Source organism: Condylura cristata, unplaced genomic scaffold (genome assembly GCF_000260355.1).
Source record: "Condylura cristata isolate star-nosed mole 26May11 unplaced genomic scaffold, ConCri1.0 scaffold00029, whole genome shotgun sequence".
In the NCBI taxonomy this organism is placed as follows: domain Eukaryota; kingdom Metazoa; phylum Chordata; class Mammalia; order Eulipotyphla; family Talpidae; genus Condylura; species Condylura cristata.
This window is the reverse complement of record NW_004567130.1, coordinates 22,201,335-22,225,727: the sequence shown is the minus strand read 5'-3', so window position 1 is coordinate 22,225,727 and position 24,393 is coordinate 22,201,335. Positions and strand designations below refer to the sequence as shown.

The 24,393-nt window shown below is 40.3% G+C and overlaps 2 protein-coding genes across 4 annotated transcripts in view; one reads left to right on the top strand and one right to left on the bottom strand.

Annotated features, from left to right (window-relative positions):
- Positions 1–3,171: 3,171 nt before the first annotated feature.
- Positions 3,172–14,451, bottom strand: TFB2M (transcription factor B2, mitochondrial). 3 transcript variants are annotated; one of them, XM_004690767.2, is made up of 8 exons: positions 14,058–14,451; positions 13,247–13,335; positions 12,015–12,168; positions 11,539–11,687; positions 10,816–10,905; positions 8,708–8,770; positions 7,036–7,196; positions 3,172–5,515 (listed from the first exon to the last, which is right to left on the bottom strand). In XM_004690767.2, the coding sequence occupies exons 1-8, from the start codon at positions 14,353–14,355 to the stop codon at positions 5,338–5,340; spliced, it is 1,182 nt and encodes a 393-aa protein (XP_004690824.1). In that variant the 5' UTR covers positions 14,356–14,451; the 3' UTR covers positions 3,172–5,337. The 3 variants fall into 3 exon arrangements, with proteins under 3 accessions (XP_004690824.1, XP_012586674.1, XP_012586673.1); XM_012731220.1 differs by having other exon boundaries at positions 12,015–12,060; XM_012731219.1 differs by lacking the exon at positions 8,708–8,770.
- Positions 14,452–14,681: 230 nt separating this feature from the next.
- The window catches only part of CNST (consortin, connexin sorting protein), a 49,834-nt gene continuing 40,122 nt past the window's right edge, over positions 14,682–24,393 (top strand). Inside the window, exon 1 of the mRNA XM_004691038.2 lies at positions 14,682–14,871. The gene's annotated coding sequence lies outside the window, so the exon portion shown is untranslated. The remainder of the gene's footprint in view (positions 14,872–24,393) is intronic.

Sequence of the window (24,393 nt, the reverse complement as noted above, 5' to 3'; positions counted from 1 at the left end):
GGTGTGATGGGAAGGCAGCCACAGAGATTTCAAAGTCATGGCTTGAGTGTCAGTTCTACTATGTGATCGTGTCTGTTTATTAAATTACAATGAGGATATGTCTTGTGGAAGTGTTTTTCTAAACTCTTTAATGTGTAAATGTAGGAACCACTGTTCTCAATTAAAACAACTTTAGGTGTGAAGTACTGGGTAATGCCTACATACAGCATTCTATCACTGTTACCAGTATAATCATGTTATTAGTACCTTAGGCATGGTATGTAGAAGGAATTCAAGAAGCTAAATAACAGGTAAAAAGGAGTTCGAGCGAATCAGGAGCTACTTCTGTCATGGCTTCTTCCCAGTTACTAGACTTTTCTCAGGGAAAACATTTTGCTGGACCTCTTACTAGGAGATAGGATGATCCAGTCTGTCCTATTGCATGACATGGGTGCAGTTACCAAACCCTGACCTATTACCCCTAATTTATGTCTTACTCCTCCCTCCCTGGCCCAGAAAGCCAGAGACCCCAAATCTATGAAGTTGTGGCATTCCATCAGTCTGAATTTCTTCCTACCAATTTCTTGTGATCTGGGAGAGAAGTTTGAAAAAAGCTGATCGCAGAAAACTCCCAACTGTCTGCAACTCCATGGACAGCCCATGGGAAGGAAATAACAAGGACTTCAGGAGACCTTGTACCAGGAAACAAGTAATAGAATAAAAGATGCTCCTATGCACATATTACTTAGGAATTTACAAGAGGTTTTCTTTTAAACATCATTCAACATTTTGTGCAATTTTTCATCTCGGTTGTAATCCCTGTGGGGAATTTACAGAAGTTTTCGGAGCAGTGTCAGGAACGGGGTAAAAACGCACACACGTGAATGTATGTATAGGAATACACAGATGTTATCTGGGCTCTCCCTGGTGGCACAACGGGATAAAGTACAGCATGATGCTGTCCACAGCCACTGTGGCACGAGTTCGATTCCTGGCCAGGGTGTGACCCACATGGCATGGCAGACGGCTCCTGTCTCTATACTTGCTCCCCTCAACAGATTATTTCAGTTAGTCTGCCTATTCTGCTCCCCACTGTCTCTGGTGAATCCCCTCCACCTACACCTCTGGCCTGTACCCCAGTTCTTGTGTAAATAAATCTTTAAAAAAAATACATAGATGTTATTTCACAGTATCTTCATTTCTCTTCATTCCCTGATTATTGTCATTGTTGGTAGAGCAGTAGAATCTAGGAGAGAGAAATGATGCTTGGATCAGGGATCAGATTCTCTAACCAGAATCGAGAGAACAAAGCAGTCTGATGTAGCTGCTTATGCTGAGAGAATCTGTACTGTCAGAAAAAGTCACTGGTTGAGAGGTTGTGTAAGAAGTCTATTTGGATCCATATTTGGAAACAGGGACCCAAGGCTTTAATCTCAGAAGCAGGCACTGGCATGGGGGGTGGTGGAGGGGGGCAGGATTTCAGGAGTGCAAACTCCCACCTTCCTGCAGGCTTAACTTGGTGCTCATAATTACCATGCAGAGGCTTGACAGCTGAATGAATGACGACCTCAGCCTGTCGCCTCTGTGGCTTGCCTGTGAAGAGAGTACCAGCGAGAGAACGCATGAGCTCCCGGAGCAAAGGCTCAGCACATAAAGGATTTCAGTTGCTGAGATTTTGTGAAGCCAGGATAACTTGGTGCTGAGCCACAGAATTTAGAGTTGAAATGACTTGAGTATTTTCTGCCTGTTTTTGGTAGTGAGCCTGGAACTGAGGGTCTCGGGCACTAACTCAGAGCAAGAACAGGGTCTTTGAGAACTGGGAAGTAGCTCACTCTAGACATAGCACTTTTTTTCCATATATATGTAATCTTTGTAATTTGAGAAAAGAGTGATTCTACTTTTTAAGTTGCCTTGGAGGGACAGCATTATGGCTTAGATGTATTATAATAACAGAAGCCCAGGACATGTAAGTTCTGATTCCCATCCTGCCTTCAACAAATATTGTAGAGGTTTCTTTTACAGTAAAGAGCAAGTTTATTGTATAGAGAACTAGAGGATGTTACAAAACATTCATGGTATACAGAATAAGATTCCCATACTTGAAAGTGACCTTTCTCCAGGTATTCAAGTACAGTTAATGTTTCCAATGGATCTTCACTGATTTGCTTTACAATTAGCTTTCATCAACAATATGTCAGAATTTTAACACACAAAAATCAATGCTTTTTCACCCTACTGGTTCCATCACTTTCAGAGTCTCACTTTTAATGAGCAGATGAAAGCCAAGAGCAGAGAATTTTGTGCCTCAATCCCCCATAAACCCTAATTAAAAGTTTAATATACAATTTTATTAGGAAAAGTAAATTAAGTAGTAGCTATAAATGTTAATTACATAGCAGTTTTAGTAATAAACTGAATGAACCACGAATTATTGGATTAGTTTTAAAATTTATTACATTTCTCATCAGAAGAATAGCTCTTTCAAATCATAGAATGGTGCAAATAATATAGTCCCCAGACATGAAGCTAAAAAATAGCTTTTTCTCTGCATATTCATCTAAAGGTCTGGGCTCATGGCCTGGAGATCACCCAACATTACTAATCCCTAAGTGCTAGCAGACAGGCGTTCATGTGGTCATGTGGGGGGGGATGCTCCTGGTGACTGCTGCTAGTACAGCGTCTGTCAGGACATTTGGTTGAGAATGGTAGAGTCTCACCGCAAACTATTTAAACATTAAATGTTAAGTCACTAGCTTGAGGTCTTGGCTTGGCTTTGCCATGCTTCCAGGTAGAGCCAGGGACTCAGATGCTATCACAATGATGTCTCCCTATTTCTTCATGTTGGCTCCGTTTGCTTTATATTGATGACATATCCCAAAAGATTTTCCTTATATGGGGAGCAAAGGAGACATTCTCGCTCCTGTAGGAGATAGTGCTTTTGATAATATATAGTTCTGGAATTGTAGAATGTCACACATCAGAACACATGGTTAAATCCTTTTCACTTTGTACATGCAATACCAAGGTCCAGGTGAGTAACCAGTTAAATGCCATTCTACAGTTTAGTATTATTTTTGCAAAGATCTATTTATGTATATCAGAACTGAGATGTAGGCCAGAGGTTTGGGGGTGGGGGGGTGAAAGGATTCACTAGAGACAGAGTGGGTGGCAGAACAGGCAGATCTACTTGAAATACACTGCTGAGGGGAGCAATGGGTAAGACAGAGCCTGCTATGCCTTGTGGGTCACCTCCCTGGCCAGGGTTGGAACTCAAGCCTCAGTGGCCAGCCATACCATGATAGCCACAAGGCCCCATTCTACAATTTATTGAGGCCCGAACAAATGGTAAGTCAATAATACAGAACAATATTTTTAATGAAACTAAATTTAAACTGACTGCATTCTTCTGTATTTTAGCAAAAAAAAAATTATTTTCTTACCGGAAAGTTGTTAAGAATCTGAACACTGCCGGAGAATTCTAAGCCATCCCTGAGTGTACTGAAGCTTTTGGTTCTAGCCACCTCTATCTAGCCAGTGTTCACATCTAGAGCTAACTGTATGGGCAGTTCCCTTTTCTAGGGCAAGCACCTTTCCTCTATCAGGCCACATTCCCAATATTCCTTCTGAACATTGTATTAGATCCATCGGGTGGCGGGGTTCACAATGAACCAAATGACCACCCACTAGCCCAGACACCAGCAAAAACAGAAGACCTAGCAGAACTGTTTAACCTGAATTCCCTAGTTCTGCACCTGGTCGTCACCAGGAATCCCTCCCTCGCAGTGATCCCCTAAGTCCCGTCTTTCTAACACTTGTATTATTGCAACCGTTTTCTTCCTGTTACTTTCACATTCCTTAACTTCTGCAGTTAGCTTGAGTCTGCAGAGAAACATGCCATCAAGACCACACATGTGAGAAGCTGATTCAAGAAGGGGCAGGAGGAGGATGTCTTAGTGTGATCAGAGGTGCGGCTCAAGGGAAGGAGGTCGAGAGGAAAATCGGCTGGCAAGTCAGGGAACAGCGAAATCCAACTAGGGAACAGGGACAATGGGATCTAAGTGGACACTGTTTTGGGTGTCACCAACGGGTGCCTGCACTAGTATCTTTGTTTTCGTAGCTGTCTACGAGGGCGGCCCGCTGAAGCAGAGCCTTGTAAACTCAGACGTGGATTCAAGCAGGGAGATAACTCGGGATATCAGTCACTTTTCCTCCCTGTACCAGATGTGGCTATCCCTCTATTATCCACTGGGAAACCAAATCTGCCAAACCTTAGTACTGCTTATTGATCGAGTCCATGGTGAAACAGTTTGGAAATATTAATATGCCAGCAAGGTGACAGACTGGAAGATGAGAAACAGGATTAGGAAGAGCACTGAATGACATTATGAAGATCAGGCAGGTTATGCAATGGTAGGGCAGGAATAGGAAGAGAAAGAAATGGATTCAGTTTCCGGCCAAAGTGAACAGTAAGCCAATGGTAATGGTGGGGAAGAAAGGAAAAACTGGTTTGGCCAAATGCCACTAAGAACATGCCCTCCTTACTAAATATGCAGCTTAGGTTGTACAAATTGTTACAATAAGAGAGAAATCTGAGAAGACTAGCTATGTCTGAAATAAAATCTAATAGCTTCATTAATGGTCTAAAAAAAGTCTTAATTCCATTTAAGATTTATGGAAAGGTCTAATTTCAGGTGAACTTTTTGATGGAACAAAATAAAAAAACTTTAAAATGAACAAGTTTAATCCTAATTTAAAGTGAATAAATTAGGGTTCATTTAATGTTTCACTAGCTATTTAGAGCCCAAAAGAAAGACAAAAATCTCTTGACTTAAAATATTTTAATTCTACAGTTTAAATATTAAAATTTAAATAACTTCATTGAATAATACTTGTAGTAGAAAAGTAAAACTACAAAAATCAGTTTTATTTACTGTCTCAGCTTCATAATGTGCAAATTCTTTTGCCCCTCGTGAGTAGCAAAAATTAACATAAAAAGTGAAATAATTAATACAATGTAAAAAGGTTTGGCTGAAAGCAATTTTAAACGTAAAATAAACTTCATGTGATAATATGCCCCAACTATCAGTATGACTATAGATAGGAATTCAGAACAAAACAAATTCAACCTGATCAAATCTATAATCATCGGAAGTTCTCACTTTATTCAGTTTCAAAAAAACTGCCGTCCTTATCCAATACTAACGGGATCAACTTTAGAAGAAATTTTCTACTTGGCCTTCACAAAACCGCAAGTTAGTTACCTTCTGTTGCAGCAATGAGCTTCTCCCACCAGCTCTTTCTCACTGTGTGGCTTCCCAGTAAATGAATGGCCCCAGCCTGGCTGGACAGCGCCGCCGGCTACACAGACACCTCTTCCATGATGTCGTCATACAGCCATTTGTAGGTGTATTCATCAAAACACTCCACAGTTTCAAAAAGCTGTTTAAAGTCTTTAGGGTACATGTTTGTTATCCTCAGTTTCGCTAAGTGATTTACTCTCTTCAGCAGGTCCCTTGTATCAATTGGACTCAGTGAACTGCAAAGGGAACACAAAGTAAATGTAATGAAGTGTTTCTCATGGCTGTTGGTACTGACAGAGAGGGCCTCTAAATCCAATTTAGAATGCTTCCTTTAAGAGCTTGCATAGAAAGGACACCTTTAGCACCGTTTATTCCTAGCTTTAGAGCTTACTTGTAATGAAGAGAGTGGATGTAGGTTTTAACAAAAAGAGCAGGTTTAGGTTTTAACATGTCCTAGTCAATTCTTACACAAACTCTAGTTTCTAGTTTAGCAACTCCCTTTAAATTGCTTTTCTGTCTACCACTTTCATCTGTTAAGTCTCTGCAAACACACTATTTGACTCCATCTAAAGCTACATGTAAAACTCCAGTAAGCTGAAAAGCAAACTGTTGTCTGGCAGTATCTGGAGGGAGTAACTGTTACACCTTTACGTGACAATTATGAGTGAGCAAGTCATAAAGCAGAAAACCGCCTTACCGACTGGCCTGGCAAGACACACCAATAAGCCATATTTTGTTGGAAAATATTTCCACTAAGTTCCTTTTGATTTTGAATAGGACATGGTTATAAGAATAAACATGCTTTCCATTCATAAAGATCACCAAGGGGAAGTCTTAGCATTTTCTACCACCCCCCACACACACACCATAATTATTTCTTAATTTCCTATATAATAGGTTCACCTTTTTGTTACAATGTTGATTTTAAAAAATTACAATCCCAGACAGCTGAACAAGGCCTTATCTGAAAATCTATTTTCATTATAGGTAGTTTCAGTTAAAAACTGCAGTTTGCAGGACTCTATTAACAACAAATTAAGGGAGGGTTTAACAGAATTCTTGATACTTTCTTTCAAAATAGCTAAAGGTGTCAAGATGAAAAATAACATACTACTTTTGATGGTCCATTGCCACTTCTGACATCTATTTTCACATAAGCATCATATATTCAATAGTCCGGTTATATATCAAATGATCAAGTTAAACAAAATGATTAATTTTCCCACCATCTGACAATGAATGACTGTGGGCTCTAATTGCTAAGTACAAAGCATAACTGCAGAGACCTGTGAACATCAGCCTTACATGAAAATCATATAGCTGCAGAGTCGTAGTCTGTAAATGTTTGTACGTGACTTAACACCTGCCAGGAGGACAAGGGTGATATAATGATCTGCGCCTGCCCTGGTTAGGAAAGCACCACTAAGGTGACGCATGACGAGGGACAGTGGCTGTGCCTATGCCACCTCGCTCTCCCGAGTTCTTCACGTGGACTGGCCACGGGTGGATACTCTGGTAAAGGCAGAACAACACGGAGGCATCCCTGATTGTTTCTTCACAAAAGTTCAGAAAAAAAAATTAAGCTCAGGAGAATAAATGTGCAAAAGGGGAGTATTTTGGGGAAAAAACTAGATGAATGAAATCATGGCACCTGTTAAGATAAATCGGATATAAAGAAACAGGGTTCTAACATGAAAGTGCATTCTCACATTAAACTGTTACATCTATACTGGCTTCTTGCTTGCTTTTTACTCACGGTAAATGGTCCAACAGCCTGGCGCTGCGCTTCACAAAACACTGCTTCGTCATGTGGAAAAAGGTGTCATAGTTAATAGGTGTTAAGTTTTCTGTGAATAAATTTTTTCGAGGAGTCATTCGAACAAAACAGATTCTTTGCTGCATTTGGCTTAAGGCTGCCTGGAAAGAAGGGAAAGTAAGTTGCACCGGTCACCAAGTATTGTCAGAATAAGACATTGTTCACTCACTCGTGTAAGCTACTGGGTGGAAGAAAGAGCCACCACAGACCCCGAGTATCGCTGTATAGGTCACACCAGTATTGGGTGTGCCAGAAATGCAAGGTCCTAACTGCTCTTTAGCTTGGTCATTTCTTTTTTTATTTTTTTAAGATGTTTTTATTTATGCATACGGAACTGGGGTACAGGCCAGAGGTGGGGGGCGGTAAGAGGACCCACCAGCGGCAGAGCAGGGAACAAAACAGGCAGATCGATAAAGCACACTGCTGAGGGGAGCAGTAGGAGGGTCAGGAGAGGTCTGCCGCGCCCTGTGGGTCACCTCCGGGGCAGGGTCGAACTCACCGTGAAGCATCTGCAGAAGCTTCACGGTGCTGCGCTTTAACACACTGGGCCACCAAGGAGGGCCCTAGCTTGGTCATTTCTGATTACCTCACTGCATGAGTCACCTTGAGGGACAGAATTGTTTATTGATATTGCGACAGAAGAGGTAGATTTCCTCAGCTCTCTGCTCCTCATCCGCAATCCAGACCTGCAGCTCGTGCAACGCACACCGCCCAGGCAGCCCTATCCACACTCCTGGGGCTGGGAAACAAGCGAAGCCTTTGTCTGACCCACCAGTCTGTCTTGGTCCCCAGCCACAAACGAAAAGCAGCTTAGTAACTTACAAGTAGGATAAACACAAACCCAAACATAACGTAACAGGTACTGAGTTCCTTCCCTATTTGAACCACATCAGATGTTAGAATTAAATGAAGATGACATAATTTTTAATTGGACATAAAAACAAAACAGGGCAACAAACTATAGTACATGGCCTACCTATTCTTTATAGTCAAAGGGTTGAGAATGTTTTACATGTATAAAGGATTAAATTTATTTTAAAAAGCAGAAATAAAGAACAGGACAGAGATTATACATTTACTGGGGATTCTTACAGAAAAGCTTACCAACTGCACTGGTATATAGTATCACGCAGAAAAACGTAAAAAACTGCATTTGGGATTATATTAGGTTAAGATGCATTTGCCCTAAAGTGATTCCTAAAAAAAAGGGTGCCTTGTTAAAGTTCTTAGGAAATGTCACTTATTTGGTAAAAACCCCTTGTTTATTTTATATTTAACAAAAATTCATTTATAACTTTGGTTTATCAAATTACATAAGTAGTAAAATGACATTTCCCAAACTTGAGCTGTACTTTCACTTCAAAAGAAACTGGAACAGAACTTGTAACAGATTTCTCTGTTTCGGTCTATTACTAAGGCAGCATACATCACATAAATACCTGAAACTTTCATCTCTCTTACAAAATAATTTGAAATTATTAGAGAGTAAGATAGGGCTTTAAAAAACTCTGAGATTTCCAGTTTAGATAAATACAGAATGCAGTTAATCTTAAAACAAACACATGAACAACCTTTTCAATTTAGAGGAAAAGAGAAAGACATTGATTCTTACCCTATAACCTGACTTTTCCAATATCCCATTTTGGGTACACAGGTCAAATGATGAGCAAGGTTCCTTGAGAGAAGAAAAAAACAAAATAACATTTCTTTAAGTTCTTTTTGGCCACAGTGCCCAAATTATTAAGGCCTTGAAAAAAATGTCTAACAGGAGCCCTCCCAGGTGGTACAGTGGGTTAAAGCAGCCACTGCAGCACAAGTTCAATCCCTGGCCAGGGAGGTGACCCACTGGGCACAGCAGATCTCTCCTGACCCACTGCTGCTCCCCTCAGCAGTGTGCTCCGTCAAACTGCCTGTTCTGCTCCCCACTCTGTCTCTGGTGAATCCTCTCATCCCCACACCTCTGGGCTGTATCCCAGTTCTGTGTGCATAAATAAATAAATCTTTTTTTAAAAAGTCTAACAAAGTAAGTTAGTGTTTATACAGATAAATCTAAACTGCCAGTTTAGCTGGATTTAAGTCACATGTGACAGTCAAATCACACACATTCCTTTTCTTAATATAAAGAGGAATCAGACATATTCCAATATTGATAGCTCTATTATTTAGAGAAAACTACCACTGATATGCCCTATTTAGGTTCTTAAGTCACAATTTTTAATAGCCAACATTTCCAGTCAGTTTAGGAACAGTTAAGATTGATACTGAGGGCCCTCCCTGGTGGCGCAGCGGGTTGAAGCACAACACTGAGAATCTAAAGCCGCTTCTGCATGGGTTCGATTCCCGCCTGCCCCGGAGGTGACCACATGGCGTGGCAGACCTCTCCTGACCCGCCCGCTGCTCCCCTCAGCAGTGTACTTCGTCGATCTGCCTGTTCTGCTCCCCGCTCTGTCTTTGGTGAAGCCTCTCGCCGCCCCTGAGCCTCTGGCCTGTACCCCAGTTCTGTATGCACAAAAGGATAAATCTTTAAAAAAAAAAAAAAAGATTGATACTGAGGGTATTTTCACCTGATTCATTTTTTTTTTTAAAGATTTATTTATTCATATGGAACTGGAGTACAGGCCAGAAATGTAGAAGGTGAGAGGATTCACCAGAGACAGCGGGCTGCAGAACAGGCAGAATGGTGAAGTACACTGCTGAGGGGAGCAGCAGTGGGTCAGGAGAGATCCGCCACACCCTGTGGATCTCCCCCGGGCAGGCAGGGATCGAACTCATGCAGAGGTGGCTTTAGCTTCTCAGTGCTGTGCTTTAACCCACTGCGCCACCAGGGAGGGCCCTTCACCTGATTTATTTAAGTAATTAAAACCTATTTGAAAATGATGAGGCATGTAAGGAGCTACCAAATAAAGATATTTGAGGCCAATTTTTAAAAGGGTCTTATTTGTTTCATATCTTAAAAAAGACTAAAGCAGGATAACAGATATAAAGTTTGAAGAGCTAGTCTCAAAATGGTCACTTATGAATATTTATAGTGACAATGGAAATGGACTAGAACCTGCAGCTGTTCCCGATGCCTGAGACCCCCGCAGCTCCAGTCACTAAGTGAAGAGCGCCGAGCAGCCTGGCGGCGGGCAAGGCTGCCACACTGGCCGCCAGGTTCCCCACCCGCCGTGGCCGATCCAAGCAATTTAGGGCACAGCATGAACGAAGAGGAAACCTGAAAATTAAGTCATATCTAATTCTGAAACAGTGACTATATCCTGAAATGGCAATATTTCAAATTGAGGTTAACATTGAAATTAAATGTCACTTGTTTTCTTTTTTATTTCTATAATGCAGTCACAAAATAATATAAAATAATAAGTCAATTCTGATCTCGCCTAAAAAAATAAACTTGCACAGAACAAATGAAAGAGTAAGCAGATGCCACAAACATCCACAGTGACCACTGGGTGGAAGAACTGTAGTGGCGATTTTTAATTGTCCTTTTCTTTCTTCAACATGCCTCACCTTTACAGCGAGGATACGTTACTTCTATAATCAGAGTAAATACAAGTATGTGTGGCCACAGAAGTCAACACAAAATTACCTCGCTTTATCGTCATCAATAACTGGGGAAAATAATCAAATGAGCATTTCATTTTTATTCATTCACTAGTCTCACAAATGTCGACTCTAAAAATGACAAAGTTCCCTGGTTAAGCTTCGAAGAATTCTACTCACCACGTGCAGAAGCTTGATGTCACAAGCTACTTGCCAGAGCACACTGAGAGGCTGATAGAAGGGGGCGGTTCTGGGGCTTGCCACGAGCTTCTAGGAAGAGGGAATGGAGGCTACACGTTATAAATAACTGGAACCAATCAAACTCAAATGTTACTAGTATCTAGAACTTAAAGGAGGTTAGATGATGGAAAGGTCTAAGAGACATGATAACAGCGGCACCAAACTGAACGCACCTAACGTCACTACATATACACTTAAAAACAGTCGAGGTGGTAACTTCTATGTCTTATTTTACTACAATTAAAAACAAAAATACAGCCTTCAAGAAAAACGCCCAAACCTATGGCCTGAATACAGAAACTTAAAGACCATCTTCACAGTGTCAAAAACCCAAGTTAGATCAGTGCCGGGCACATCGGTCCTACAACTGCGTCCATCTAGGCCCCTTCAGGGAGCTGCTGTGGTGACTCTGCTCTCCACCTGCTTCTTTAAAAGGCCTAAATTTCAGCTTTCAGGTTTAACTGACTTCTTGGCTCATGAGCTTGGCTAGCACGATCCCACCCCTGCCAGGCCTTACAATACTTCCACTTGAAAAGTTCCTTCCCCTTGTCCAAAAAAATAAACCACCTCCACTAATCCCAGCTCCCCAGCTCCCGCCAGCCCCTCTGCACACATCTCCCCCTCTTCGCCCCAAAAGAAATCAGGAACTTATTATTAACCTACCTGATATTCCGACTCACTAATGAACATATTTAGTTCTATTCGACCATATCTAAATATAGAAGTACAGGAATATAAGTCATGTAAAATTTTCCATAGTATCCTCCTCTCATTCTTAATTGGGAAGCTTGCAATTACTTTGAAAGGGATACCTGTTAGGAAGACAGCAAGAATATCTGAATCAATTCTTAATACTTTTTCCTATAACCATTATTTTATTATATTATATTATTATTTTGTAAGTCCACAAACTATAAACTTTAAGCTTATTTCAATTAAAACTAAGACTAGCATCTTTCCCTGAGACTGACTCAGTCTTACTGCACTGGTTATCTATGTTAAGTGAAGAGAAAGGGCACATTCAACTTCAGGGCTTCCAGCCATAAATCGCAGACAGATTCTCTTTAACAAAACAAGTGTACAACTAGGGAAAGCACAAAAATTATTAGCCATATTCTTCGCTGAGTGATAAAAATTACCTGCTTTCCAAGGAACTGCTTCTATCCCCAAATTCTTAAAGAGCATCTGTGAAAGCATAATCGGAGGTTTCACTATTCCACCATTTCTCGGATCCAGTTTAAAGAAGTCACAGTGAACCACTTGTAGTTTTCCACCCCAATTACTTTGTAAGGTCTAAAGCGGTAAAGATACCGTGTTAAGAAATTTTAGTGGCGCAAATTTCTTACAGTTCCAAGATCTACTTCAAAACAGAACTCTTACTAAAAATTGCCTTAATAAAGATGTAAAGAAAACAATATTACGGTACCTTAAAGCTTAACATCAAAGAAATTAATATTTAAAAAGTGCTTAAAGTACAACAATACTAAGAAAAAGTTTCCTAAATAAAATGCCAACAAATTCGTACACATTTTAGTTTCCTTGCTTTATTTCAATGGCTCCAATTCAAACTATTTCTTCACTCTAATCTCTCTCTATCTACTAAATAGCTACTGCCTGGGCCACAGGGCAAACTGACCACATCTGAGCTCTGGTGGAGCTATAATCCAAACGCTAGTCTTCGGGAAATGTGTCATTGGAGAGAAAACAAATATACTAAACAGCAAGGCAGGTAAGATCCAAGAGCAGACTCTCCCTTTTCTTGAACACTTGGGTAGTGCTTCACTAAGAGAACTTAAGTCATTGTAAAGGTCACTGGGCATTTCCCCTGATTCTCCATTTGCTCTCTCTCAAGACAGAATCAAGTACAAAAGGGAGAGCTCCTCATCTGCGGAAGGGCCGCGCATCTCATCTGTTTACTGTCCTCACTTGCTCGCTATGCTGTATTGCTGGGGACTTCAGTGGGAGTATTAGCTACAGATTCCACAAACCTAGTTAGAAGTAACACAAAATCATTTAGAGTAGGATCCTTCAATTAGACTCTAGGCACAGAGAAAGCAGGTGCACAGTACAGCCTACTAGTAAAGCTAAAAACAAGCCTGCAGACGCCAGTTATACATACTTTTTGCACAAACTCACTCAGCTAGTCAACAGGAAACAGCTTCAGAATTTGCAAGCTGTTAGTCATCTGACAAGCGCTGATACTTACTGTGCTCTCGTCACTGGGGACAGATAAGACATTTAAGGCATGGCCCCCAATGAAGCGATGAAAAAAAAAAACAAAAACACCTGCGTGCTTAATTTCACTTCCCCAACCCCCCCCCCAAAGATAGCCAATTACAAAATTAATTACTTTTAGAAACTAAGCATATACCTCCAAATGTGGGATAAAAGTACTGTCACTTTCAAGGGCAACCACTTTATGACCACTTTCAACAAATGCTTTAGTCAAGATTCCAGGACCTGGTGTAGTAAAAGAATGAAAAGTTTATTTGTGAAAAAGAAACATAAGTTCTTTCAGTGAGTTAGTATTAGATGTTTTGCATGCATTACCTACTTTCAACTCTCACGTCTCCACAGTAGGTATTACTCTATCTATTCACATATTAACAAAGCTGGGCATTAGATGCAATGACTTGACTCCAACATCACGGCTGTAAGTGCTGCTGCCTGCTTTGAGTCCATCCTATCAAAAACTACGAAACCTGCACTCTCAACCACAACATTTCACAACCTCTTCAGAAAAACATTCCAAAAAGGCTGCCTCAAGCTATCACTTAATGACAAACTACTCGGATGTCAAGCAACTAAGACACTGTCAAATGTAGAGAACTGTTTCCTCATAATAAGAAATGATGTCTTTAAAACACTCGTTTCAAAAGCCCTGTAACCCGTGTGTGCTCAGCATTCTGCTACGGCCTATAGGACACATACGGGAGGTCAGATAAAGTTCTTTGGGGCGCGCTTGCATCTACTACTTGGAGGAGACGCTTAGATCTAAGAATACGTTGCACCAAAATATGCACAGCGCAGGCTGCTACAGAACTATTTTGTGATGTGACCTGTAATACAGACCAGGTAAGCTGCCTCAAGGAACGGGCGATGTCTTACGCAGTACCCGAAGGACGGGCAACAAAAGTTTGCAGAACTCCCGCTCTGCGCGACACCCAGGCCGCGAGACTCACCAGGATTGCACTCCATGAAGAGCTGGCACGTTTTCTGTGGTTTCTGTAAGATCTTTGCCACGGTCCTAACCAATTTCGGATCGGTTACGTAACGCTTGGGGTCGAAGCGGTAACCGAACGACCACAGGGGCGTCTCCTCGTAATCCAGACCCGGGTGAAAGTCGGATAAACCGTGGCAACTCCTCGCCGACACACCCCTCCTCCTCGCCGCCCCGGACCCCAAAACGCGGGTGCGGCCAGCCGCGCTCAAAGCTAACAGCGTCGGCCGCCAAGAAAGCCCAGCCACGGCGCCCCACATGGTGCCCTCTGGGGTGCGCCCCAATCTTGCCCGGGGGCGCTATTCAGGGCACCCTCCCGCCCGGCACCCCACGTGCGCCATGCCCTCGCCGCCCGACTACCAGGCGGAAGTAAACACGGCAAGCCGCGCAGGCGAACGACGACTTCTCCGCGCGTCCCTCCCTCACTTCCGCTTCCGCCCCGGCGCAGCCGCCCCAGGACTGCGAGTGGACGGAGGCGAGAGACGCGCCTTCCGGGTCGCGTCGGACTCGAACTCTATGGTTGTCCGCCCGCGGCGCTTCCTCTCTAGCCGCTCGCGCTCTATGCTCCGCGGTCGCTGGCCGCCCGCCGCCAGCCGGCCAGCCGGGAGGGGCGCGCAGAGGGAGGCGGGGCGGGCCGGCCGGAGGTGTCTCAGCCGCCCGAGCCGCGGGAGACCCGGCCGGGCTCGGTGACAGCTCGTCGGCCGCCATGTCAGCGAGTGGGGCTGCGGAGCGAGCCGGCGCCCGGCGGTAGCCCTCCTTTCGCCTGCGATTCCCAGGTAGGAGAGGGAGCGCGGGAGGCGGGGGGCGAGCCGGCGGGCGGCGGGGCTGGGGGGAGCCTTGGGGAACCCCGCGATCCTCCCCCTGCAGTGTGCTCCGGCGGCCGCCTCTGCGCTCCCCGCGAGGGGCAGCCCCGCTCCGCACCTCCGCCCCCTCCCCTGTCGCCTGTTTTCCTCTCCCCGCGCCTGCCTCAGCGTGTCGCGCCAAATTCTCCCTCCTGGGGGACGCGCCTGAAGCGGCTGCTCGCGGGCTCCCCGGGGCGTGCGGCTCCCCCGACGCCCCGAAGCCTTTGGAGCCGGCTGGTCTCCCCACCCGTGTGGATGGTTCTTATTTTGCTCCGTACCTGTTTCCCTCCCGCCCCGTTGGTAATCCAGAAACGCCCAGTGTCGCCCTTCGGTTTCTCCCCCGAGGCCAGTATTTACCTTCATTTTTTAAATTTTTTATTTGCGTGCTTCAAAGATCTCAAGTTAGGATGTAAAGAATTCGATTTGAAAGCTCACACGCCCTCCGTCCTAAGCTGGGAAACACTGAGACGGCTTATGTCGTGCCCTGTCTGAACTTAGTCGAACACGTTGTACTGTGGGATACAATTTAAAGACTAATTGCAAAGACTATAAATAGGATGCTCTAATGGAAATTTTGGCAGTCTTCTTGCCTATTGGGCAATGTTAGAAGTCTTGATGCTCTGAGAGTGACTTCAGTGTTTGAAGGATCAGACTGAGAAAAAGCTTTACCATTCCTCCCCTTCCCACCAAGACAGGAGACTGCAGTCAGGCTACTCCTTATTTTTAAATAAATACAATCCTTTCTGCTTACTCTAACAGCGTGGCATTAAATGGGAAAAGATTTCTAGGGAATGTGTCACCATCACCCAGCACATAGAGCTCTGAAGATTATGTTCGCATGATGAAGTGCAAATAGAAAAGGAATTGACTACCTGATGACCTGTTTGGGGTGATAGGTTGGCTAGGACCCGATCCAAAGTATCTAAGCAGCTCGTGTTTCCACGATGAGATCTGTGGACTCAATGGTCGTAATTTCCTTTGATCACTTTTTATGCAGTTTCCATATTGACAGTTTTCTAGAAGTGACTCTTGCATCCTTCGAACACCTGAGCAGGCTTCCACCAGCCTTTACAGAGCTTTCTCCCCTCCTCGCTTAAAATATTTTTTCATAAATTACAAATAATGCTGGATTTTTTTCTCCTATAAGCCTGGAGACCTAAATATTTTTGAATCACATAAAGCAAAATACCTTCTTAGAAAATGCTTCCCCTCAAAGATAAACCTTTCCTCAGTATTTAGACTTACTTTATTAGAGGAACGTGGTGCTTGTAAATTTCACATCAAAAAGGTGTGCATTTTTCGTCCTATCCTATTCTATTTTTGCTTTTTAAAGGTAAACTAATCTCTTTAAAATGGAGTCAGGGCAAAATGAGTCTGTTGATAACTTTTACACTCTTTTAAAGTTTTTCTTATGGAGTTATCTCAATTTAATTGGTGGAGAAGGGGAGAGGTTGTTTTTTCTTTTAACTTCTAAATGGACTTTTTTTTTTTAATTTATTTTAAACTGGGGTACAGGCCAGAGGTGCAGGAGGTGAGAGGATTCACCAGAGACAGAGTGGGGAGCAGAACAGGTAGATCTACTGAAATACACAGCTGAGGGGAGCAGTGGGCAAGACAGGAGAGGTCTGCCCTGTATGGGTCAGCTCTTTAGCCAGATTGAACTCCTGTTGTGGTGGCTGGGGATAGTTTGATAGCACTGAGACTTTAACCCCTGTGCCACAGGTCAGATCCAACAATTCTAATTTGAAAATGCCAAGTTGTAGTTCTTGCTCTCAAGATTAAGATCTGTAGCAGTGCTATGCAATGGAATGGAATGTAAATCATATAAATGGTTTCGTTTTCTAGTTGCATTAACAAAGTTAAAAATTTCATTTAATCCTGTATACATTATTTCAACACTTAATCGATTAAAAGAGTGAATAATATGATGCATTTGAGTTCGGACTAGCTGCATTCAGGTGCTGGGTAGCCACAGCCAAGCTAATCACTAGGACCTTATTAGGCAGCAGTAACTATGGCATTACTATATGATTCTTCAGAGGTCTTCCCACCCTAAGTGTCTGGGTGAGAGTCCATGAAGTAAATATAAAATTCATTCTCCTAAAGTACTGTGATATTCAAAATAAGAAGTTTATATTCAGGGAAAAAGTTCCAAGAAGTTTCTTCCCCTGAGTGTTGACTGTGATGACGTGGAGGAGGATAAACACATGACCAAGCCTTGTTTAGTGAGTGTCATAAGATGAAGACTTCCGTCATTTCCTGAGGTGTCATTGTTGGATTATGTATATTTGCATGTCAGCAAGGTGTCAAACCACTGAGTGAGTGTTGTCTACTCTATCTGTTGGAACTAAGTGGGGAGAACTGGAGGACCCAAAAGAAGATTGAACTTTATTGTCAACAGGTAGAGTACTTGCTCCTACAGATTCAATCCTCCAGTTTCAGGTATGGCCAAGAGTTTTATAAATGTGTCTTTCTAGGTGATGGTGTTTCTTTATCAAAAGAAAATCTTTAAAGCAAAATGTACCGGGGAAGAGAGCATGGTTTTGGGCTTTAAAACAATGGGAGTCTGAGCAGTAGAATTGTGCAGTTTTTAGAGAAAACTACTGGCACAGTACTGTCTGGGTGTGTGATTTAAGTTGTTTTTTGCAATGGGATGATGCTTTGCAAGTATCCATGTCTGGTCCATAGGGCTTACAACTGAGGGAGAACCCCATTGGAAAGGTGACCCTGCAATTAAGTGACCTCAGTGAGAATAAATAAGACCCATTATTATTCTAATCTTAACTCTTGCACTCTTAATAAACTTCTCTAACTACCATTTTAGCGGAAGTGTTTTACATTTAATGTCAAAATTCAATGTCAAGATTCACCTGAAAGGTGGAATTAATATTCACGATCATTTAGTGCAAGAAACATGCCTTCTTCCAAAGATTTCTTTATAATATAAAGAGGCTATGAAGAAATCTTAAGTTACCTGGTTAGCAAACAAACTCCATCTGTAAAATATAATCATTATAGACCTGTCACGGTTTTGGCAGTGTGTGAAGTAATAAAAGATCAAAGACAGAATTGAGTATGGAGTAGTTATTCGATGTTGCTTGTTTCATGAAAGATGCAGAAGGAAAAATATGTTCTTGTTTGAGTTTTGATCTAGCTGGATATTCACTGACATCATTTTAGTTAGATAAGAAAATAAGTATATTATTTCATATCTACAAATTAGCACATTTTAATTGTTTGAGGAAGAATAATTGATAATTTAACAATTCATATGATTTGAATGTTTTTACAGAGATTATATTTTTATTGAGAAATTCTATACTCAGTATATATGTGGGTCTCAGTATTGTAAGGAAAGATTGTGTCCAATTTAGGATCTTAAAGGCTCACATGAATATGGGCTTTTATTTATTTCAGAATCGTTCCTTTGGGGAAAATTATATTTCCTTCTCAACAGGGAATACCTTTGTTTTTCAAGCATTTGAAATAATTCAATTGTTATACTCTTTTAAAAAATATATCATTTAAAACTTGTGATTCGTAATAGCTTGAGATTTCTTAAATTGTTTTAGTCATACTTTTGAGGTTCTGGTTTATAATATATAAATGGGAACTTTTGCCATTATACGATTCCTTCCTCCCATCTCTAGAGAGATGGCATCTTTTGTTTTTCATTACCTTTAACCATGGAAAGGAAAAAAGATACATTGTGTGTGTCAAAATATTCTATAATACTTAATAGTGTAGATTTTGAAATAAATGTCCTTAAAATATGTGAACTTTGGGGTAAGATAATGTACTGTACCTGGGTATCTGAGAGCATGCAGCTATGTTTGCACTTTCTCACGCAATTGTCCATTTTCATTTTTTGTTTCTTAAAGGTATTACCACTGTGCAACTCAATCTTAAAGAGAATTTTTAGGCAAATTGGAAATTTTTGCTTTTGAATTTTCAGTGAGGATTTATTTTTGTGACATTGTATTTTATTTACTGAATAATAATACAATACAGTAAGGTGGGGGTGGGGGGTTACCTTCCAGAGCAACAAAGATAAGATTCTACTGCCTCTTGTGGAGCATGAAAAATGTTTACTGAAGTCAGGTCTCTGGAAGAGTCATACCAAGCAGCTGACATGATTTCCTCCCTCAGGTCTGACCCAAATGAAAAGTAGAAATCTGTATAGTTTACTGATTAGAAAATTAAGAAATTTAGTTTCCTGAAAAAGGCCTTGCTTCTACCCATTAATCCATATTCAGTCATCAGGCTTCAGTTATTTACAGAGTAATCACTAGGTTCCTTTTTTCCAAGTTTTCTAAAACTCTGTTGTGGAATTCTTTGTCATTCCAGTTAGAGTTACAGTTGTACCATTGGCTAAGTACTGCAGAGAGGCAAAATTAGAAGCAATGTTATGATTTTCTTATTTAATCCTATAGTGATGTTTTGTGCTTAAGGAAAGAGAAGCTGGTTTGTCTTATTAGTAATGCATTTGAACTCTAGTTTTAAAGTTGATCTGCTAGGTCTTAAGTCCACTAAAGCCCATTTTTCATTAGCCAGAGAAAGCTCTATTTCAGATTAACATACAGCAAATAATTTAATTCAGGAGCTTAATTTTTATTATACCAAGTGGTCTCCTGGTTCATTATAATGTAGATTTTAATACTTGAGGTTTTGTCCTCTTTCATCTGTATGCCTGGGGATAACCTAGGGATTCACTGGTGAACCCCAAGAGGGCTTTGACCTTAGAGAGAGAACGAGAGAATGTGTGTGTGTGTGTGTGTGTGTTTGTGCAGCCTCAAAAAGTTGATCTATATGCACAAAGAACTAACAAACAAAAATTCTGCTCCAGGAACACTTATCTAAGCTGAGGAAGTAAATATTCTAAGAATGTCTGACTTATAACTAAAGCTCTCATTTACTTGCTTTGTACTTTGTATAAAACCACATGGTTTTGTATAACCTTTGCTAGAGCTTTCCATTTTATTCTAGCTCATCACAGTATTTCAAAAGGTTTTTAGAATACCCCTATAACTTATTCTGCCTTTCCTCACCTTGGTTTTTCCGAGTCCTTTATCTTCCTAGGAAAGCTCTAAAGTCAGAACAGATCGTGGTTTGTTATGTAATTAAAGTAGGAGTAGGAGGGTAAATATTATTTCCCTTTCTTCTCACAAGCAATAATAGAGCTTCAAGGAGAAAAAAAGAATAGATTTTAATTTGAGGGAAATAAAAGATGTATTTTTATCCTATAATGAAAATTTGAACAGAGGAGCTATCAGAGACAATGATAGTCTTAATTAATATTAGCACACACTCATTTTGAAAATTCATAATATCTGAAATAATATAACTAGGTTCTTCATGCACATATTTTGTGGCTTTATAACATTTGGGATATGAGCTGGTTTGCTTAATCATGCCCTTATTAACAAACATTTAGGTTATTTTTTATTTTTCACTCAATGCCACAGTGAGCTTGAACAAACTACTTAACCACCCTTAGTTTTCCTACTTGTAAATGGCAGAAATCATGCTTCATAGTCATACATGGGCATTACAAGGATTAACTTAATCCAATAACCCAATAAAAAACTGGGCAAAGAATCTGAATAAACGAGGATGATTAACTTCATTTCCCATCAGGAAAATGCAAACCAAAAGCATGTTGTGATACTGCTTTATACCCAGAGGTAGAGAATTGGAACCCTTGTGCATTGTTGGGAATATAAAATGGTACAACCACTGTGGAAAACTGTGTGGTGGTTTCTCGGTAAATGAAACTCACATGAACATCTGATCCAGTAATTTCACTCCTAGGTATATACTAAGAAGAATTAAAAACAGGTGTTGAAAAAAAACATAAACAGGAATGTTTATAGCAGTATTTTTCATAATAGCCAAAAGTAGAAGCTACCAAATGTCCATAAACATAGAAGGATAAAGTGTGGTATAACCGCAGATTCAATATCATTTGTCAATAAGAGAAATTAAATATTAACATAGTCTACAGCATAGATAGACCTGGAAAACATTATGCTATCGATAAGTGAAGGAAGCCAGGCACAGAGACCCCACACATACTGAATGATTCCATTCATATAATATCTCCAGAATGGGCTGATCCATAGAGAAAAAGCAGATTAGTGACTGAGTAGGGTTGGGGTGGGGAAGACCTAGGGCTGAACGAATGAAAATGAATAGTGGGTACAAGGTATAGGGGAAGAAGGAGGTTTTATCCAAGGGATGAAATATTCTGAAATTGTGACATTGCTATTCACCTTTGTAAATATACTAAGAAGTATTGACTTGTATATTTTCAATGGGTGAATTGTATGGTATGTAAATAAAACTGTCATTTAGCAACTTCACATGGAAAAAAATGTATATCTGTCATGGAAGATATATAAAATACAGAGATGTCCAAAAGGGGGAAAATGAGAATTTTTAAAACTTCCTATTTTTAGGTCAATGATAAGCTAGAAGAATCTAAGTTTGTTCAGGCTATCCTGACCAACACTTTAAAGCAACATTCACATGTGGGATTTTAATGCCCAGATTGGTATTTCTGTTTATAACCTTGGGAGTCAATTTTATAAATTATGGCTTTGGGGTAGCATCTCAACAGACTGTAAAAAAAAAAAAAAGTTTCTCAGAAGTTAGTGAAGTAGGAAAGTCGAGGTGTCCATGATAAGCAGAAGAACCTGTGTCATCACAGATGCTGCCATATAGAAGTGATGAACAGAAAATGCAGTTGTTACAGAGCAGCATCATAAAGTATATGAAGTTGTTATTTTAATTTTATAGGTGTTTTTATTGCTTGTAATTTAAACTTTTGTTTAATAGCTGCATTAGGGTTTATAAGCATATAAAAACTGTTTTGTTTTTAAGTGATAAAAGAAAAAAATCTGCCAAAGCTTAAGAACCATCAATTCTTTCATTTAGTACAACCATTCAGGGAAATAGTGTCTGAAATAACTAGAGTTGAAAGCATCATTAAAGATACCTGTCCTATCCCAGGATTTGTTTAGGAGGTTAAGGTATGCAGGGGTTATGTCGCTCAGGCTTTCCAAATAAGTTACTAACAGGGCTCATTGAGAGTAGGGGGCAGATTTCTATGTTTGCAGCCTAATGTATCTCTACTGTGAAGTTTTATCACTTTTCACTTTTCACTTACTCCATTTGTCACTAAACTGTGGTTTGCTTCCCTTTGTCTCCCCAAATGGAGTACTCTGGGCATATATCACACTTTGTGATTCTTTGTATCTTTGTCCCTTCCTGCAATGCCCCACCCTTCACCCTAGTACACTGCATTGAACCTGTTGATGTGGACTTAGCAGGCGCAGGGCGCCTGTCAGTAAATGTTAATAAAGGGCATTGACTTTTCCTTACAAGTCACGGAAACTTGGCTTTCAAAATTCAGGCAAGTGCCAGAAGAGAACTATTTGGAAGCCTTGTTCTAATATGGAACAAGTAAAGTAAAATGTTTACTTTAAAGAGATTTAAATATTGATTTCAGTTTTTACATTTTTAGAAACTATCCTGCCATCTGATTTTGATGGAACTTTGCCAAGTTATAGGTTTTTGACGATTGCTAAGATGGACATTATTTATTACCTACTTATTTTGTAAGTAAAAGAACAGGTTGAGGAAACTTTCCGGTGCAAGTGGTTTTGTGGTTTAAATGTCTTAGAATTGATTGTTTCTATGAAATAAAACTTTAAACAATGTCACCAAATCCTGTTGTCCTGTTATTTTACCTGTTGTTTATTCCTGACCTCTTGTTCTTTGTAGCTTCTTCTGTCTTTCACTTTCACATCTTACTCTAACTTTTCTTTCAAGACTCTCTGGTCACCCCCTGGGCTTTTGATCTAAAGTGGAGCTAAGGTCCCTCTGCTGCTCAGTGATCTGACCTCCTGTGCCCAAGACACTGTTTTCTATCCATTGTTCAAACTCTCAGAGTATAGCTACATTTTCCTTGCACCTCTTTTTAGCTTCTTACAAGACTTTAACATTTCAGCAGTCATATTAGTAGGTTAATGTATTTTCTTTATTTCAGTAAGAGTCAGACTAATTCTTCATGGAACCAGTTTTATTCTGTTTACTTAATAGAGTTTCATTTTGTCTTTTAAATGGACATGGAATAATGATCTTTTATGTTTTTCCGTAGTGGAGAACCCCAGTCAAGAATGGGAGATGGTTTAAAAAAATGGGAGAGGCTGAACCTTTAAGTAAAACTATAGTTGAATTTAAAAAAAAAAAAAAAAAGGAAAGAATAGGTTAGAATAAATTTAACTTTGTTCTAATACCATTTGTCTCATCTGTGTTCTTTATAGGGGCATATTTTCTTTGAATATTTAAATTTTATCCTTTAATTTGCATAAAATTTTCTAGATGAGAATGTAGAGTTGGCTCATTTAATTTAATGTATCTTCTTTTTAAGCTGATTCATACTTTTTTGATAAGTTGCTGACTTGTCATTATCATATTTAAACTTGCAATGATAAAAGCACTTTCTATTTTTGAATTTCCCCTCTATTTCTGTTTCATGCTAGATAACATTTGTGGGTTTTTGGCTAAATAAATTTTAAACATCATTTAAGGGGTATGACCTTATTTCTAAAACTATTTCCTTAGAAAGTAGCAAGAGAGATTTTAGTATTTTAATTCAGTTGACAAGCATTGTTGCACTTGAGAAAGTAACAGATACTTTCTCTGGCTTCAGGCCTTGAACTCCGTTTGGGAAATGTTAATACATGCATGAAATAACTTGTGAAAAAGCCAAAGCAATAAAAATCAAACTTGAAGCAGTATCTAGGTAATTTTAAAATTACACTGCTTATTTCATTTTAAAAAAGAAGTCTTTGATTTAATGTAGAGTCTGTATTAGCTCTTACTTCAAAGCATGACTGGACTTTAAGACCGAACAATAAAAAGTAGCACAATTCCCTTCCTTCATCTCCTAACTTGCCGAGACTTCTCCTTTTCATTACTTTGTTCAAATCCCGCCTTGTGTATAGCCATTGGTCTCTGGAGCCAGTTGGCCTAGGTTTTAGACTCAATTCTGATAGCTGTTTAACTTTGGGAAACTTGCTTGTCTGTAATAGAGACTTTAATGACCACTACCTAGTAGGCTCGTTGTGAAGAACAATGAAAAAATGAGCTAATATATGAATAGCACTGTGTACATATTTCCTGTGATCCTCACGATCTATTGTTTTGATTTTTCCAGCACTAGGCTTAAACATTCTGTGAAGACATCGTTTTGAACCTAGAGGTTTTTTGAATTTTGTATTGTTTAAATTCTGCCCCCTAGCATCTGTGAGTTTTAACATGAAAACAGTATCCGCCTTCCCCCCTCAGTTTCGGACGTGAGCTGATCGGTGCTCATCAGCCACCCTGTGACCTTGCAGACCCCTGTCATCTGTCACTTTTCCTTTCTCCTAAGTATTTATTCATCATGCC